Consider the following 19,453-nt stretch of genomic DNA (forward strand, 5'->3'; position numbering starts at 1 on the left):
TGAGTGCATGAATGTTGTCTTTTTGTGTCGCGGCGACGCATCAAAAGGGAGTTGCGTTTTAGACGCGTCTCTCAGTACATACACCCCTTTCCCCATTTTGTGTTGTATTTACTTAAAATTAGACAAGTCTATTCGAGGTATTTTTTGGCGGGCTTGGCGGTGAAAGGAAATGGACAAGGAACCTCCCGGAGAATCTGTGGGAGCCGAGACGACCGGCACCACGTATTGTGGCCTCACGCCTGCTTTGTCTCCTTTATTTTGAAACGCGATGTTTTGGCGGGAAAGGAGTATGTGAGAGCACGCGAAGTCAGCGACGCATTGATGGCCTCGCGACCGGCAGGTATTCGACTGTTCGTAGCCTTTCGTTCGTAGGCTCGTGATGCTTTCTGTATCATGAAAGGTACGATACAGGTTTTCGCGTCATTGGCACGTTCGACCTCGAAGAATCGTAGAATATTCTTGTACATTCTAACCTGCATCCTGCAGGTACGTCCAGGCAGGTCGATTTTATTTCATCTATTTTGCTGCGTGTCATGAGTACGAAGGAGAGTTGGGAGCGACAATAACATCTCCGCGCCTTGTCAAGGTGAATCCGATATCACTCGTCGAATATCATACTTCGGAAGCCTATTGTTATTGTTCTACTATGCGATTATCGTTGCGTCATTTGTTTTCTGGTGAAACGGACGATGTCCTCGCCGGTCGCGATTCTCGATCTTCCGTAAAGCGTTTCCGAATGCATCACGTCTGTCAATTTGTGCCTTTTTTATATTCGCGAGAACGAGTTTTTAGATTTTGTTTATGAAGTGAAATTGCGACGATTGACTTTGTTAAATTTTATTTATTCATTTATTTTTTGTTTTTTCGCAATTGAGCGTAAAAGTTCATTGGAGTTCGATCAGTCGTCTTACAAATTTTTATTTATCAATCTTAACGTCATTTTTTTTGGATTTCTTAGTTCAATTTTATTTCGGAGGAGAAAGAGGATCCTTTTTTTTATCGGTGCAATTGAGTGTTTCATTTAAGTTATTCGGAGTTTAATTTTGAATTTTGTAGATAAACTTATCAACTTTAACTTATCAACGTCTTGGATTTCTGTGCTCAATCTTATTCCGGAGGAGAAAGGCAATCTTTTTTTTTTTATTAGAGCAATTGAGTGTTTTCGATCTATTAATTGCATTTATTTATATTTGGTTTTTATCATTTATTAATTGCATTCATTCATGTTTGATTTAATATTTTGTCACATCGACAAATAAATGTTTTTGAAAGTATTTTTGAAATAATTTTTTATAAGATTATTAAACGCATATTTTTTTATTTAGTTTTCTTCTACAAATTTTGTTAATCACGATGACAATATTTTCTTAGAAAAAATAAAGGACAAACCTAAAAATTTTAGGACTTTATTCTTAAATATTTCCAAACTAGTTGACGATCAGAAGTCTGCGCATTAAAGAGCAAAACTGAGTTTTGAAAAAGATAAATAAATCTAAAGATACTTGAAATACAGAACTGTCCTTTACAATGTATAGTCATCACATTAATCACATATCAAACTAAATATCCAGTTCAGAAAATTTATGTGAGTTATAATCGAAATTTCTTCTTTTGAATTTATTGTTATCATAATTTCATTTGTTATTTTTTAAATTTTAAGATGCAAAGATGTACTATTTCCGATCTCACACTTGCTCTTCACTGACATTTATTTTTATTTTATCCGTCCACATCGATCTCATCTTTCTCATTCTTGTATCCGATAACCGAGAAAAGTATAGAATAACTTGCAAAAAGCACCGATAAAAAAGGATCGCCTTCTCCTCCGAAATAAAATTGAGCCAAGAAATTGAAGAGACATTAAGGTTGATAAATTTATTCATTAAAAAGAGCCATCTTGTTCAACCAATTAATTTGAAATAATTATCGACAATTATTTAATTTTATCGTTAAAATTAAAGTTTATATAATTCATTTTTTGTAATCTGTTATTTTTGTTATGTGTAAATAATAAGAAATTAATAATTCCATTAATAAAAGAAAAACGTTGGTATTTGTAACTATGATTATACGTTACTATTTTTTGTTCATTTTTTGTCGCTTCACACTCCTTTAAATGTATGCTTTCCTCTTCTACCAGGCATATTCTGCAACTCCTGTCTTCGATCTCTCCAGTACTGGCTCCCCTTCGTCTCATTTCCACATCTGTATATGATTATCAGACTTCTGTCTTTCCGCTTCCTTTTTCCTCCCAGATATTTTAATAATTTCTCTATCATTATGTTTTTATAGTTGCAATTGTATTTAGACTCATTTATCTTTACTCTCCTTTCTTCTCCTTATTCTCTATTTTCTTTATTAGGTATACTCCTATCTTCATCCTCTCTTCTCAACCTCACCTGTTCCTTGCTCATCTCTGCTCTTTCCAACATTTCCCTCCTTTTCTTTTCCCAGTTGCCCTCTTCCTTTAACGATCGCTCCTTTTCTAAGTCCTTTATGCATTCCTGTATCAGCTTCTTCTTTGCACTTCTTATTTTTTCTTCGTATTTGCTCTTCTAATTCCTTTCGTTTTTATTTCTCTTATTTTTGTTTCTTCCGTTAGTATGTAGTTTGGTGTCCTCCAATCCTAAAATCCACTTCACATATTTTCTTTTTGTTCCATCCAGTCTGCTACCAACCTCTAGCCAATCCCTCTGCTCCGTATAGTGCAATACTTTCCACCAGTCAAACATCTTCATTCTTCTTCTGAAAAATCATCTTTAAATAATCTCTCTCTAATGCTCCACGTCTTCTTTATTGCTATTGTTATCTTCATCCTTTCTCTAATATGCTTTTCTGTCCCTCCATTTTTCTGCAGAGTATATTCCAAGTATTTTATAAAATAATACATAGATTCACGAGGCATTAGGAGTCAGCGCTGGTACTAATTTGCGCAAAATATACTCAATGATAAAAATATATATAAATAAAATTTAATAATTTCTGGACGTTTCAGTTTTGAGTCATCCTCAGCATATACATATATAAATAATTAAATGAATCGTAAAATACATATATTCTTCCTTCCAAATGCAAATTACGTGGACCATGTAGTGAGACGCGACCATTCTCAACATTAATCAATGTTGTGACACTGCAGTACTTTATTTCTTTGACTTCCTTTATATCCTCTTCTACCCATTCCATGTTTTTTTCTTCATTCCGTCTCTTCCTTTCTCGAACATCATTTCGATTTTTCCGAACTCAATTTCAGATCTTTTCTTCCCAAAACTTCTTGAATTTCTTCAATATTTCTTTCAGCTCTGATTTTCTATCAGCCAGCAGCATCATGTCGTCAGCATACATAATTAATCAATTTTTTATTTCCTACTACAATGCTTCCTGATTGTCCTCTTTCCATCTCTTCCTTCAAGCCTGACACATATATGTTAAATAGAGTCGGACTCGAGAAACATCCCTATCTAAGACTTTTTTCCGTTCAGAATTCTTTCGATTTTATGTGCTTTTCTGCCCCTCTATTTATTTTAACCACATTTCTCGTTGCTTTATACGTCTCCATAATTCTCAATCTCAAGTTCTCTTCTATCTCCATCCTCTTCATTAATTCATTTATCTTTCTTCTATCTACGTTGTCAAATGCCGCTTTTAAATCAGTAAAGAAGGCGAATAGGAAGAAGGCTTTCCCCTCTTTTTGCTCAGCTCTTTAACTACATAATTTAACATATATATCGCATCCATCGTTCCTCTTTCCTTTCTAAACCCGAACTACCTCAGAACGAACGTCCTTCAGCTTATCAATTATTTCCTTCTCTAACCTTTCATTTAATGCTCGCGTAGATTTTGTACCCAACGTGATTCCTCTGTAATTTTTAATCACATCTTTCTCTCTCTCTCTCTCTCGCCTTTTTATATGTTATTATAATTATTATTATTATTGCTATAATATTAATAATAATATAATTATATATATATTTCAAACAAATATATGTATATAAATATAGTTGACAATCGAAAAAATGGTTATAATTATAGTTATTACTATTAAAGTAATTGAAATTATTATAATTTATAGTAACATGTAATTACACTTACAAATATCAAAACTTTTTCTTGCATATGTTTTGATAAACTATACAGATATTTATTTGATAAGTGCTGATTAAATTAATTGATTGGAGTCTTTGGTCGAAATCATCCTTATCGTCGATCCTCAAGACGCAGAATATGTTTAATCGTGATTCTACATTAGTCGCAAGCCGATCACAAACTTGTTAAGTTGACAACTGAAACGTCAATTTCAAATTTGATGCTTCAAATTGACTGTTGCACCAAGTTTGCGATCGACTTGCGATTATTATAGAACCAGAGTTAAACGTATTTTGCGTTTTGTGGATCGATACGTCGATCTCGTCGATGCCAATGGTGAGAACGAACGCGTTTTCGTAGCAAGCAATTTAAAGGAACGATAGTTTGAAATGTTTAATGTACTTGTATAATGTTCAAAATGGAGACATATATCTGCAAAAAGGCGTCAATAGTGCTATTATTATATATGAAAATAGATGAATGTGTCATTTATTATATAAAATTGATAAAGTGCAAACAAAATATAATAAGTAGACCGCAAAATGGACAGAACCATAGAATAGTATAAATAAAGACTATGAAAGTTAATAATCTACTGTGTTCTTTGCTCCTTGTTTTTTTTTTGCTTGTTTCCTTCTTCGCAATTATATTATCGATCATGTTTCTCGTCTCTTCAAATTTATCTTTATCTCGGGCGACAGAAATTGAAGAAACAAGATAAAAGGCGAAAAGGCAAGAGATAAAAAGTAGTAAAAAAACAAGAAAGCAAAGAGTTGTGTACATTGTGCTCTAACTAGCGTTAAAAATGTATATAGGAAAATAATACAAGTATACTTGAACATTTCCGAGACAAATTTTCGAATACGTGACTTTATTTCGAATTAAAATTAAAACACTAAGATTAGAATTTAATCAATCATGATCTTAATTTTTACTCCTTCAGATTCTGTGTACGTTTTGATGTACATTAAATTGAAACACATCCATTGAATTATTTAATTTTGTCGACATCTGAGATCTGAGACATAATAATGTACAATATATATGTTGGGAAAATAGTCAAAATTAAAAATAAAATTGTTAAGTGTGAATTACTTATTAAAATGCGCATGAATTGAATTAAAAAAGAAAATAGTTTTTAACATGGTTTTAATGAAATCAGGTCTGAAAGATTAATCTCTGTTCTGATTCTGATTGGTTAAATTCTAATCTACAATTCGCAATCTCCAACGTATAGTTTGCTACACAGGCTTTCAAATCGATCACATCTCCATCCGTTTGATGCTTGGTGAACGTAAAGCCTTTATCATACTATGCATTAGAGATTGAGAATTGAGAATTGGAGATCAGAATTTATCAATCGAACGAAAACGGATTGAAATTAAAATTATTTTACTGGCCGAATTCTAATCTATAATCCACAATCCTCATACTAATTGTAAGTTTGGAAACTTCATCCAAGTTGTCCAAGTGTTATCTTATCCTTGTTTTACATCTGATGAATAATAAAGATAGAGAATAATATTAAGGATCTCGAATGAAATTTTTGAGCAGCCTTAATCTTGAATGCATAGTGTAACACGGGCTTAAAGTTCTGTCACGACGCTCTTTTATTTCCATCACGCGTAAATATCTTTCGTCCCGAGATACACACTTTGCAAACAGAACGATTCCCTTCATCCCGGAACGCCACGCACGTCCCACTTATCAATATTAAGCTGCCCGTCGGGAGATAGAGTGACGTCAACGTCAACTCTCAGGTCCTGCATGGCAACATTGGCAACTGCCAGACGGGGACAAACGTAGACAAATGTACATCCACGCGTGCATCTCCAGTCTCTCTTCGTGGTCGCGAACACGTCGCACACGCCCCTTTGTGTTTTGTGCCCAGGTCGTGCCTCTTGCACCTCCCACGTCCCTCTTTTCTCGTCGCTCGCTCTTCCTGTTTGACGCTCGTTTCGCGCCATTTATTCGCGTAGGAAGATCTCTTCTCTCATCTTCCTGTTCTTTTCATCATACAATTTAACGTCTCCACGTGCGCGTCTCTATAAGAGGCATTTTTCGATCAACTCCGATTAACTTAATCAGCACTATTTTATTATATAAGTAATATTAAAATTATTTTCATTTTAAATTATATTCAGATATACAGTATATCGAAAAAAAGATTAAAAACAATAAACTGTATATTAGAGATGTTGTTTTAAATAATTGAGTTAATCGTCGATTAAAAGTTAATCGAAATGGCCCTGCGTGCTTTAATATGATTTTTGATCAAATATATGTGAAGTAATTATGATATGAATTTGAACTCTGATGAGAATAAATCTAATTAAATATAAGAAAAATCGTATATTCGATCAAAATAGATCTTAATGTTTAAACATTTCGGTGAATTTATATACATATCTGATTCTGCAAACCGCGCGTTGAAATCTTTTTCGGTCTTGAAATGCGGTCATGAGCAGAGTAATAATAAAGACAAGCAATTCAATAATTTTTAGGTGCTAGTAAATTTGGTTTTTTACGAGGGATGGTTGTCATCATAAAAGCAAAATTACTTGTAATTAATTATGATAATTTACGAAAAGTTACAAAAATCTAAAGCTCCACGTTCCAAATTCAGATTAACTGGAAAAGAAAAACTATCAGATGGATTAAAAATGGTACAGCTGCGATTTCAGTATTAATAGATCATGATTTATACAATATTTGGAAATTGTTATCAAATACATTATTCACAATAAAATTTGTGTACAATAAAAATAAGATGTCTACAATGGACAGATCGATAAAATTGTCTAGCAGAATGACTCTCATCGGAGATCCACATCCACGCGCATCCACGCAGGAATGCTCGACGAGATTGACCTCTCGGTGTCCCCGGTGATGTTGATGCCGTTGATGGTCATCTTGTGCGCGCGCGCGCGCGCGCGGAAACAAACGAGAGACAGCTGCCCCGTTCACAGGAACAGAGGCGGACGAGCGGCGACGAACCCTCCCAGTTTGGTCGGCCCCCGTCTCTTTCACCCATCGCGCGGATGCGCCGCTATTCAGCACACGGCGTGTTCAAGAGCACGCCGAGCAGGGATCAACACCCGGCTGCGCTTTGCGTCACATGTAGATCTTTAATGCGTCGTGGCCGATCTCACATACACCGAGAGAAATGTTTTGATGCATAATCATTTATTTTGTTACTATATGACTAACAGAAACTTTCTTATTTTTTTATTTAAACAATTTTTATTTTACGTAAATCACACCTGGAGTATTTCTCTAATTAAAGGTCGTTGTTATTAAATACAATACACACGTGTGTGTGTGTATTGCATTTAATAATAACGACCTTTAATTAGAGAGACACTCCAGGTGTGATTGTTTACGTAATATATATATTAATTTATTATCAATTTATGATATATATATATATATACACATATATCAATTTATTATTAGTATTATTATAATTTAGCATCATTACGTATGCGGATTTATTTTCAATGTGTTCCTTAAAAAGTAAGAAATAAAAAAAATAAGGATGAATTCTTGGTCAATAAAGAAAACTACTGTGACCGAATTTTTTGTTCTCGTTGTTGGAGTGTAAATATAACTTCAGATAACTGTTCTCGGTCATATATAAAATGAAAGATAATTCAATAGGAAATGAAGGCTAAGTACGTGGTATCATAACATAGCAGCATTGATATTATTCTATTTAGCATCTATGTTTATCATCCGCTATAATATCTGAGTAATGTCATGTACCTACTATTTATGTACTTGACTTTGTTGATTTATTCTGACCGGAATCTTTCTGCTAATACACACAACTTTCGATGTCTATAATTCCAAAAGAATTGCATCTGCAAATTCATGTTTATGTGGCTCATATTCTTTCGCTATGATTAGTAAAATACGTAGTGAAATTCAGTTTTTCTTTTTTGTGTTTTTCCCTTTTGTGTAATTTTTGTTTTATGAATAAATCTTTATTTTATTGTTGGAAATATTACTTGAAATCTTTTACTGGGAGCCTCAAACGCTGTAATCTTGTATGGTTTTGTACCGATGGGCAAAGTCCCGTTTCGGTGCTTTGACCGAACTTCACCGCCGTAATAAACCTCGGTGATTTGGGGATGCATTGGACATTAATGCCTTCGAAATTACGGGGTTACTGCTTGCATGCGTACGTGTACCCTGCCTTGCTTACAGATTGATTAGAGATAATCAAATTCAAAGAGTCGCAAACATTCGACCCCCATACATAAAAGAGACCAAGAATAGTGATATACGAGAGAAAGAGAAAAGAGAAATTATTCGTGAAAAAAGTATTCAACTAATAATTAAAATAGTAACTATATTTGTATAGGTATTTGCTACATATATTTCAATTATCATTTACTGTTCTCTAAAAAACGAGCGTCAAGCAATTACACGACCATTTTCGAAAAGAAAGAAACCGGGTATGTAAAATTTGAGAAAAGCCCTCGAAATTCCTCGAAAAACTAACAGGTGATTCGTAAAAAGCGCATCTACACAATACCAGACGTTCGTCCGTTATCCGTGAAGTTCTCAAGATCCATCTTTTTTGTCGAGCAGGAGCGGCCGCTGGCGGTTCTCAGCTGTGTATAATCTTGAGCTGGACCGCCACACACGGCTCGACTCTCTTCTTTTTATCCGAATTGAGAACCCGGAAGGCGCCTGCCGTGTTCTCCACCGAGGAAAACCTGTCCGTGTCACGTAGCGACCTGCATCCGCCAACGTATCAGCACGGCCGTGTAGTGCCGTGTAGTGCCGTGTACCTGTGCACGACCCGCGGCATCGCATCTTCCTTCTACATCGCGATCTTCTCTCTCTTCATCATTTCTTCTCGGAATCAGTCGTCGTGGAGAATGCTGCCCGCCCGGACGCACTTCGTTCTCGCGGCTGCATACATACATCGCGCAGGAAGTTCTTTCTTCCAGATTTTGCATATTCTTTCAACTTCGACATATGCCGCTCTCAATTTCGAAGCGGGTTCTCTCGCCTTCGGAACGAGTCACGCGATGTCGCCTTCTTTTCGAAATGTCTTTCTCTGCCTCTCTTTTTTTCTGTACCTTTCTCAGCTTTCTACATTTTTTTATTATTACGTTAATACACGAATTTCATAGGTATTTAAAAGTTATATACAAGCGAACATATATCTTGACAAAAGTCTGTTGCCTTTTATACCTAAACTCTGAGCAGAATCGTGTAAGGCTCGTAATATGATCTCGTAAGACTTGTAAGTGCTTATAAGTTTATGTAATGTAAAACTTATAAGTGCTTATAACTTTATGTAATATCTTTAGCTTTTTGGTAGCTGTAAGATTTAAGAGAAATGATAGACATTTATGAATGATCACACGTTTTATGGTATATAAGGAGATACATAAAATTAGAACATCAGTCATAAGTTCTTATACTTTCTAAATTTCTTGCGAAATCTTATTCCAAAAAAAAAGAGAAGATCTGCCACTCTTTTTTAATAATGGCAGTATTTTAACTTTTTTGGAGTAAGATTTCACTCCGAGAAATTTAGAGAATAAATTTATGCTATTCTCAGCAGAATCGTAAGGCTCGTAACTTGTTCTCACAGTTACGAACCTTATGATTTTGCTTTATAAAATTAACTAGGAATGTGCGAAAGAGCATAGATTTTCGATATTTTATATACATCGATAGAGCTATTCGATTCCAACCCCAAGTTCTGAACTGGTGTATACTGGTATAAGTTAAAGTGAAACAGATATAGTTTATTTCACTTTAACTTATTGCACTGGTTCAGAGCTATTCGAAAAAAAAACAGACCTGATATGAATTAAAGTACGCAATATCAATATGGTGATATACTGATTAGAAATGATTCGATACGAAATATCGAGAGTCTATGTTTCTCTCTCGCTCTTCATATCCCTAGTTTTCGCCTTTAATTTTCCTACTTCTTTAGCTGTGTGTTCCAAAATTTTCTATCAGTACTGAAAATTTATAGTGCATATAAATGTAATATAAATTATAGCCTTTCAATGTTGATAAGCTAATAGTGAATTTTGAAAATACAGTCTTTATATCGAATCAATTGATAACTAGATTCTAGATTCAATATGCTATACAGATACTCAAAGAAACTCAAAGTTTCGATGTAAATATATAATAGAATGTCAAAAAAAGTAATGATACGATATTTTAAAATATCGAATCATAGTATCCCTAGAACTGACATTCCTAAAATTGACTCATTAGTTTCCTATTAGTTTTCATTAGTTTCAAAGAATCCTTTTATGAGAGTCAATTAAATTTATTACTATATTTTTGCTGATAAATCGTAAACTATTTAAGTTATAAGAAAAAAAGCTTTCAAGAAAAAATAGAACTTCTGTTAGAGAATCTTATTATTATATTTAATTTTTTTATATATTTGATTTAATGTCTGGAGAAGAAAAGAAGTTTGGACTCGTCGAAAAAGCATTCCAGCACATTTCTCATTCTTGATATTCGAAGCATGATCTGCAACAAGATCCTCAATGATTTTGCGCCATCGATTCCCAATTCCTTTGCCATGGTTCGTCAAGAAATCGATCGATTCCCAGAACACGACGGCGTGATACCGCCGAGACCTTGCGGCTTATTCCTGAGTCCGCAGCCCTTCCTCTCATTTCCTCGTCTTTCTCACGTTTCTCTTCCTCGTCGGTGTTGCCGCAATCTCCTCCTTCTCTCTTCTTCTCTTCCTTTCAATTCTCTTTCTTCTCATCTTTCTTCGCGTCCTCTTTCCTCTTATTTTTCTCGCTGTACCTCCTTGTGAGTTAACCGACTTAAAGTCCCATTTACACTGCAGTAAGTTACATAAAAATTTAGAAACGTCCTGGCATTTTAACAATGGCGGAGTAGAAGGATGTTATTTAATAGAAAATAACACATTTGGTATAAAAATTTATATTTTTATTGATTTTATATACTATATCTATATCTATTACTTTTCCATTATTTTTTTTGTTTTTCCATGGCCTTCGGTTCTGTTATTTCTACATCAAGGCACTCAGCGATGGTGCGGGTGTAGCTTAAAACGTATTCCGTGAGTTTCAAGATATACGCTGCTATTAAAGTACGTTCCTACAAACAAAGCGCTCCTTTTCAAGACTGGAGTTTGTCGAGAAAAAAATCACATTATGCGCAAAATAAATTTATCATATCTAAACATTGTCTGAGTGTGTGAATCTTTCTTCATATAATAAAATATTATCTACAAAATATCTTTTCAAAATTCAATGATAATTGGAACTCTACTGCAAATTCTCATGGGTTTTTTCATGGATTCCTATAAAGAACTACAAGATTCTGTAGGAGCTTATGTAATTACTTATAGGATTATGTACAACATACATAAGTATAACGTAAGTAGAACATTCATAGGAATGCAAATAGGATAATAGGTATCCACAGAAATGTGAACAGATGTCTCATGAGAACTAAAAGATCTATAGGATATCAGTTTGATATATAATAACATGTAGGCGTACATAAGACAAAAGAGAGGTGTTTCATAGGGACTGAAAATGCCTACCATAGGATGATGTATGCACATCTGTCCTATTGTGCACCTACATGTTCCTATATCAAAGTAGATCTTTAATTCTCATGAGGCATCTATAGGTACCTATATCAATTTGAGAGAATAATTCGTAACTCTAAAAAACTGGAAGTCACGATAATAATTAATAAACAAGCTACGTTCCACGTCGGGTGAAAAAAAATCCTGACTGCTATAAGGAAAATATACTCAAAAATGACTTTTTGAGTCACCAAACACACCTTGTTTATCATGTGACCTTCAGTTTTTGGAGTTATTAAAAATTAGATTTTCACGTGGAATTACATCAGTCAGTTGTTACAGCATGTTGTGTATACACTCTAATATGTATATTATAGGGACTATGCAGGTGTCTCAGAATATTTGTGACTAGTTTGGAACTATATAGGGTTCTCAAAATATTTGGAACTATTTTTGTGTGCAGATGTAGAGCGGATTAAAAGGTCTTCTATCATTTTACAATTTTCGCAATTATTACCTAATGAGCAGAATGTCTAAAATCGATGCATGGGACAACTTTAAGATATCTTTAAGAATTCTTTGAAAAACCTCTTTAAAGTATGTCATAAAGAATTCTGAAAAATATCTTAAAGTTGTCTTATGCGTAGATTTTATCCGCTTATTCGGCAATCTTTAGAAACTAACTATTATGAAAATTGCAAAATGATACAGGACTATTCGATTCAGTTTAGTCTATTTTATTTGCACACGAAGATAGTCCCAAATATGGGATATTCTGTATATCATTTAGGTTCGATGCAACAACGTGCCAATCATTCTTTTTCCCATGCCATCCTATAGGAGCCTCTTTTCGTGGATTGATGCCACAGATTCCTATGTAAAACTTTGTAAAAAAATTTCCTATGTTATCTTACATATACATGTTACGTAAATTCAATAGGTACCTATACAAGCTCCTACAGAATCTTATAGTCTTCTACAGGATCCATGAAAAAGCCCAATTTGAGAATTTACAGCAAGATAGGAGCCTTCTCATATGGGGATCTGTCAAATTTGCCATGGGTTAGGTAAACCCATAGAAAAATTCCCAAACATTCATCAGGAATTTGCAGCAGGGAAGTATGATGGCAATTTTCGAATTGTATTAAGTGCAAGAGAGACTTTAATGTTATTATGTTGTATATAAATAGAGTTATAACATGATCTTCTCGCGTAATTATTGAAAAATTCATTTAATAGTTTACGATTTAATGTTATAGAAACTATTTCGCATTTTGAGATAAATTGACTTTAAGTTTAATTATGTCACGAGACCCTTAATGTTCTATTATCGTAAGACTTTGTTGTTACGTAAGTGGAGTTATATATAACATTATAGCATGCTTTTTCTGTAAATTTTGAAAAATCCATTTAACACTTTATGATTTAATTCTAAAAAAAAATGGCGCTTTAAACATTCAAGCAAATTTTCAATTATTAATTATTCTACCTCAAATTTGGATATGTACTGACATGTAAAGAAAGTAAAAAAACGTTTCGGGTTATATCACTGTAAAAATCATGTTCTTGAATGTTGAAAAAATATCCAGAATTTTTCCAGGTTTTTAAAAAATTCAAAACCCTTAATAATACAATTAGGCATTAGTGACTCGGTTATATTTGAGAGTAATGGAAAAAAGAAACGTTGAACCATGGAGAATTAAGACAAATTTATTTTAAGTTTTTTATTTTAAGTTAATTATCGTGTTTTGTCTATACGAAATAGAGAGACTTTATTAATTCATAAAAATTGAATTCAGGCAACGTCGGCGCAGCGGATCTGAATGAATTCCTCGACGCGCGTTTCCCTTGCGGGCCCTTTTCTCCAAACTATCACATCAGATTGTTATTCTACGCATGCATTAAGTTGCGTATTGCGTCGTATATCGCCACCTCTTCCCGGTCGATCGTCTCTGACCGATTCTTTCACGTATGTTCTGAGGCACGTATGCACGCGTGTATGTATGTAAGTTCCTAGGGACGACCGGCGCCTTCGTTCCACCTCGCCCTTCGAGTTGAGATGCCGGTTCCCTGGTGTTCACTTCTCTCTTTCTCTTCTTGTCTCTCTCTTTTTTCGTCTCTTTCTCTCTCTCTAGGGTCGACCCTTTCCTCCTCTTTCCCCGTCATGGAATTCAGCGTTAGGCCTGCCGCTTAATGTTGCTGCTGCTGCTGCCGTCGCCATCGAGAGTCTCCCTCGGATAGCAATCGTCAGTCCGAACTCGACCGTCGTTCAGAGTGGATCGTTCATTCAACGCGACACTTTCCATAAATTACTCTCGGACAGTGGAAGTGTTTCGGCGCGTTGGTACCTTTCGCACGCGGCGGAGCATCTTACTTCCGGTTTATCCCAAGTGTTAACATCGCGTCGCATTCTCACCTTTGCGATCTCGTGGATATTCTGTTTGGTCGGAAAATACGGAAAATACGGAAAATACGGAAAATACACGGCGAAAGCGCGCGTTCTCGCGAAAAAGGCGGAAAAATATAGATACGAGAGACAAAATATAGAGAAAAGGTAGAAGTGGAGAAAAGGGATGCACGTGATGTTCTGATGCTTTTAGGGAGTTCTTTTTCGCGAGGAGCCGAGGGAGAACGCATAAACATGACTGCATGAGACCAGTCTTCGATAGAGTAAAATTCTCCGGAGACGGAGACGCGCAGAGAGACGCAATGGGTTACGGGGTTACCTCGTGCAGGCGGTAGTGCTCGTAAGCCGGGGGGTGCTCGAAGCATCTACGCGGGAGAGAAGATTCTATTTATCGCCGATCCCGCGCTTTCTCCTTCGGCTCTCCCCCGTCCGTCGATCCCGTCTCGTCCGTCGTCCGTGAGAATCGTGCGTCGCTTATGATGGATATATTTTCGAATGGATTGCTCGCGCCGAATGGATTGTCGATCAACAATGTGGAGATAGCCTCCTATCACTCGTCCTTTTGCTCGCCACCGATCACAGAAGCGTAAGTAATTGCTCCAAGTCCACGCTCAATGTATTTATTTAACTGCGACGTTGTCGCAAAGATCGTATCTCCGATCGATTGATAAATACACTTATTTCTAACTCGTAGATTATCGCGATAGGAAATGAAAGGGAGAGTTTAATTGGAAATTTATTATTATCATATATATGGCAACAAACAAATATTAGAGACTAGATAAATTTATTATAGCAGAATATTTAATATTTTAATCCTCCATCGGCAATGTTAGACTTTAAAGGCGATTTTTTTATTGTGAATTTTGGTAGATGAATTTAAATAAAACGTAAGTAAAATATAATTCAATTTTTATGATAGTAAAAACTCATTGTTAAAGTTTTTACAAGTATGTAGAAATTTTTTCAGATTTTTATACAGTCCTGAATAATATAAAATTTTGCACTGAAAATTTTTAAAGATCTAGATTGCGAATTAAGGGCGAAAATTTTATATTGCCGAAGAGTTAATGAAAATATAGGTTCGTATTTTTTCTTAAAACTGCTATGTTGTTTGTACTTAAAAAATTTAGATATCTCGAAGATTTTTAAATTGAATTCTTATTCACTTCTTTGAAATTAAAGATCTTTACTCCATACGTAATTTCTTCTCGTTTATCTCTGTTTTGTTACTTTTCTATATCGAGATAAATTCAATTTATCTTGCTATAGAAAAAAGATATAAACTTTAAGAGATCAACTTATAAAAATAAGTAAGTATTATAAGGTATTAATTATGATCTTTAATCTCTCTCTCTCTCTCTCTCTCTCTCTGTCTCTCTCTCTCTCTCTCTGTCTTTCAAATAATTTGCGTGGTTAGAGACGACAAACATTGTTATTTTCATTGTTATTTTCATTGTATTTAACGCTGTTACTTTTATTTTTTATATACAAAATATAATTCTATATAAATCGCGATTATCATTAAATTTCATCGTTTTCTGGATTTTCCGCTATGTAAATACGCACGAGATACAAGCAGTAGATTTAATATCGATGTTTCGAAATTCTTTCATGCGCGTGTATATCGTTGTGAAGAGAATTAAGCACGACAGATATTACGACATCAAAGTCCCTTGGGCCAAGTATTCATTAGAGGAAACTCGTCGGCGATATCATGTATGAATGTAAGGATGGAGAGAATATGCGCAGCATTTCAACAACGGAAATGTAACGTAATGATATCAAAGGATGCAGTTTTATCACAAAGGAAATTATGTGATGCTGATCTTAACGTTGTACTTTTATTAAGTTAGCGTGAGTGTTGCTATTAGCATTTACTAGGAAATACTTGGTATTAGAATTTATAATATATTCTAATAGAGGAAAACATGAAGATGAACTAGGTCGTCGCGATAAAAATACTGTCATTGATATAGAAGAATGAAGTAAACACGCGATATAAAATATCTTCGTCTTTCTATACTATTACCAGTATTTTTATTTTAGTAATTTCTAGATCGGAATTGAAAAGTAACGAAAAATAATTGAAAAGTCAAATATGAGCAAAATTTTCGTTTTTGCTCGTTTTTTTATTTTTCTAATACATTTTTATTTTATTCTTTAATCTGGACTGTTCAATGTCGCAAATTAAATTGGCAACTAAAAATTTAATGCTTTTATTAAGTGATAAAAGACGATTGTAATCTTGTATTTATATACTTTTATATAATTTTACAATATCTTTAAATTAAAGTTATAATTAAAATTTAAAAAAATTTTTTTATTATTAAAAAGATTATTAAAATTGTAGTCAATAATTATATATATATATATATATATATATATATTAGGTGTTGGAATTAATTCGTAGCGTTTTACAAGAGATGGGAAGTACTTTCATTAATGTATTTTTTAATGCTCATGTGAAATAAATAACATTCTTTCATTAAAAACGCTACGAATTAATTCCAACACCTAATATATATATATTTATTTATATATATAAAATGTAAAGTGTTGTATTTTATTAAATGAATAATACTTTTTAATGAAGCATTTTTAGAGATATAATTTCTTTCAATTTTTATTCATAAGAATATGATTAGCATTTCTCAAATATCTCTTGCTACATAACACGTATAAAAAGTATCTTATGAATATGCAATGATATAACATGTTAAGAAATGTAATCGAATGTTTTTTGAGACCAGAAATTCTTTAGTCAATTCAATTAATTTATTCTTTACTACATTTTTTGTGATAAGAGTTGAGAAAGATCATTATTTGCTATCTTAGCTTCTCGTTTTTTTATATGTACATATTCATATACACAGAATCTTAAAAACTTTTTCTTTTACAACTTATATTATAAAATATGATATATAATAATAATTATAACTTATTCGCTTGATTTCCAAAAAGTCTTTTATATGTAAATCGCCGAGTGTTTGAAAACTATTGTGGAGAAATTTCAGAGCTTTTCGATAAAAAATAGATAGATGAAAAATAAACGCCAATTCGGCGCGCAATTCAAGAGACTACAAATATGACATATATTGAGTCGGGGAAAAAGTCTTTACAAGTTGGTGAAAAAACTTTTTTAGCAATCCATATGTTCTATTTAAAAAAAATTGGAAATTACATCACTTGATAGAGCAGTTTAGCTTTAAGAATCTGTATTCTTAATTGCAATACGATGATTTGTAACAGAGTTACGAGCAATAAAGTCAGAATTTGCTTTTTACTTAATCTACAAATAACTCAGGAACAAAAAATCATAGGAACATTTTTGAAAAACGATTTTATAGCTTTAAACTTTTAGAGTAACAAAGTAGAGACTATATTTTGAGCTATATTAAAAGAAAAGAAAAATTGGTTTGAAATGTTGGCTTGGAATGCCCCATATAAACTTTATTTCTTACTTATTGTGTATTCATATTATACGGCCTTAATAAATCGTTTATTAGGTAGAAATAAATTTGAACAATATATAAGTACGAGTCATTTGCATTTGGCTAGTATCACGTTAGAAAAAAAAAATTTTTGATATTCTACATACTTATTTCAAGAAATTGCATTTAAAAAAAACACAGAAAATTTTTCATTAATTATATCTCACAACGTTCTTTGCCATATGTCAATTAGATTTTTTTCTTTCTAAAAAGGAAGAAAAACTTCTGTTTAGCACTACTTTCATATGTCCGGAGGTTTTATTTACTCTTCTTTTTAGATCTCATTAGTTTGTTACTTTATAAGCACAATTCGTAACATGCACACGCGCACACACACACACGCACGCACGCACGCACGCACGCACGCACGCACGCACGCACGCACGCACGCACGCACGCACGCACGCACGCACGCACGCACGCACGCACGCACGCACGCACGCACGCACGCACGCACGCACGCACGCACGCACGCACGCACGCACGCACGCACGCACGCACGCACGCACGCACGCACGCACGCACGCATGCACGCACACACGCACACGCATACAGAGTATATTTTTATAGATATGTAAAAATAAAAAATAAAGGAATTAAAAATATAGAGGAATATTCGAAAGAAATTATGATGGTAAATGAATTTTTTATCTCCAAAAGTTCTTTTACTCTGCTAGATTGAAGATAAATACCATTTTAGTACAACTGCAATTGTTTCTATTGAAATACCAAGTCTGATATAGAGGGATAAGGACAAAATAGAAATCTAGTACATAGTAATACCTTGCGAAAGATATTTGGGATAATTTCGTTCATCCGGTCTCTAGGTAGGTAAGAAGCGAACGAGGAAAAAGCTTGACAAGCGTTTAACTAAGGATGGACAGCAGACAAGAATGTCGGGATAACTTCATAGTTCACAGTATGGTATCCAAAGCTATTGCAAAACTTTTCAAAACGCCATTCGCATAGAACGTTCGGAACTAAAAGAAACGATAAAACTCTTCTTCTTTTTCCGGCTGGTCGTCCTCGTAGGTTTAGTTGTTTCGACAAAACAAAAGGGGAGCCGGGGGAAGGGAGAGGTGGGGGGGTTAGGTTGACTAAGGAGATTTAAACCCGGTTTCAGGCCAATTCTGTGCTGGGAATTTGTGCATCGTTTATTTTATACCTTTTTCTCTCTCCCTCCCCCTCCCCCCCTCTCTCTCTTTCTCTCTAGACCCTACGTTTGATCCCGTTCTTTTGTTGAAAAGAATATTGTCAAAAATATTAATCATTTTTTATTACATGGCAGAGTATTTTGCGATGCTACAGTATCCATTTTTCACAATTTTTTTTCTTCTCACTTCCTAAAGTTATTATTTATAAATCTAACTTAAAAATATAAAGAATGGCTGCGTTCAGCAGAAAAAGCAACTTCATTACAACTATTGTAAAATTCTTTAATATGATTGATATTATTTTTGTCCTTATTTAGTTTTTTACTGGATCTAAATATATATTTTCATGATGACACATGTAGTGTCGAATTATTTAAGCACCTAAAATCCAATTTCGACCGTTAAAAGTTTTTATCTTTTATTGATTGCGTATTCACGTACAGTCCAATAAGTTTCTTTTTTTTTTAAATCATATTAATGAATATTGAAGCAACAAAAAAACTGTTTTTTCTGCTGAACGCAGTCCATGCTTTATGCTTGACTCTGTATATCATTTAGATTTCTTATTAGATCCAGATGTTTAATACAAAACTAGTACTCTTTATATAAATTATGTACAGGAGGTGTTGCAGATACATACTAGGTAGTATGACGGGTTGCATGACAAACTTTTCATGGGCAGACGCGGTTTAATGGACAATGACACAGTGACTTTATGACATAAAGTTTATAATATAAATAATAAAAC

The 19,453-nt window shown here is 34.0% G+C and overlaps 1 protein-coding gene and 1 pseudogene across 4 annotated transcripts in view; one reads left to right on the forward strand and one right to left on the reverse strand.

Moving 5' to 3' along the window:
• Myb (proto-oncogene like protein Myb) overlaps positions 1 to 19,453 on the forward strand; it is a 41,884-nt gene that overhangs the window by 417 nt on the left and 22,014 nt on the right. The window contains exon 1 of one of the 4 annotated variants that reach the window (XM_087413721.1): positions 13,294 to 14,643. The exons of 1 other annotated variant lie outside the window; for it this stretch is intronic. In XM_087413721.1, the coding sequence (XP_087269847.1) occupies positions 14,534 to 14,643 (110 nt within the window). In that variant the 5' untranslated portion in view covers positions 13,294 to 14,533. Of the gene's footprint in view, positions 1 to 13,293; positions 14,644 to 19,453 lie in introns of those variants that run through there. 2 more of the 4 variants (XM_087413719.1, XM_011065309.2) reach the window with 2 other exon arrangements.
• Positions 7 to 13,060, reverse strand: LOC147907222 (uncharacterized; annotated as a pseudogene).

Source organism: Acromyrmex echinatior, chromosome 15, assembly GCF_024713525.1.
Source record: "Acromyrmex echinatior isolate Ae372 chromosome 15, ASM2471352v2, whole genome shotgun sequence".
Classification (NCBI taxonomy): Eukaryota; Metazoa; Arthropoda; class Insecta; order Hymenoptera; family Formicidae; genus Acromyrmex; species Acromyrmex echinatior.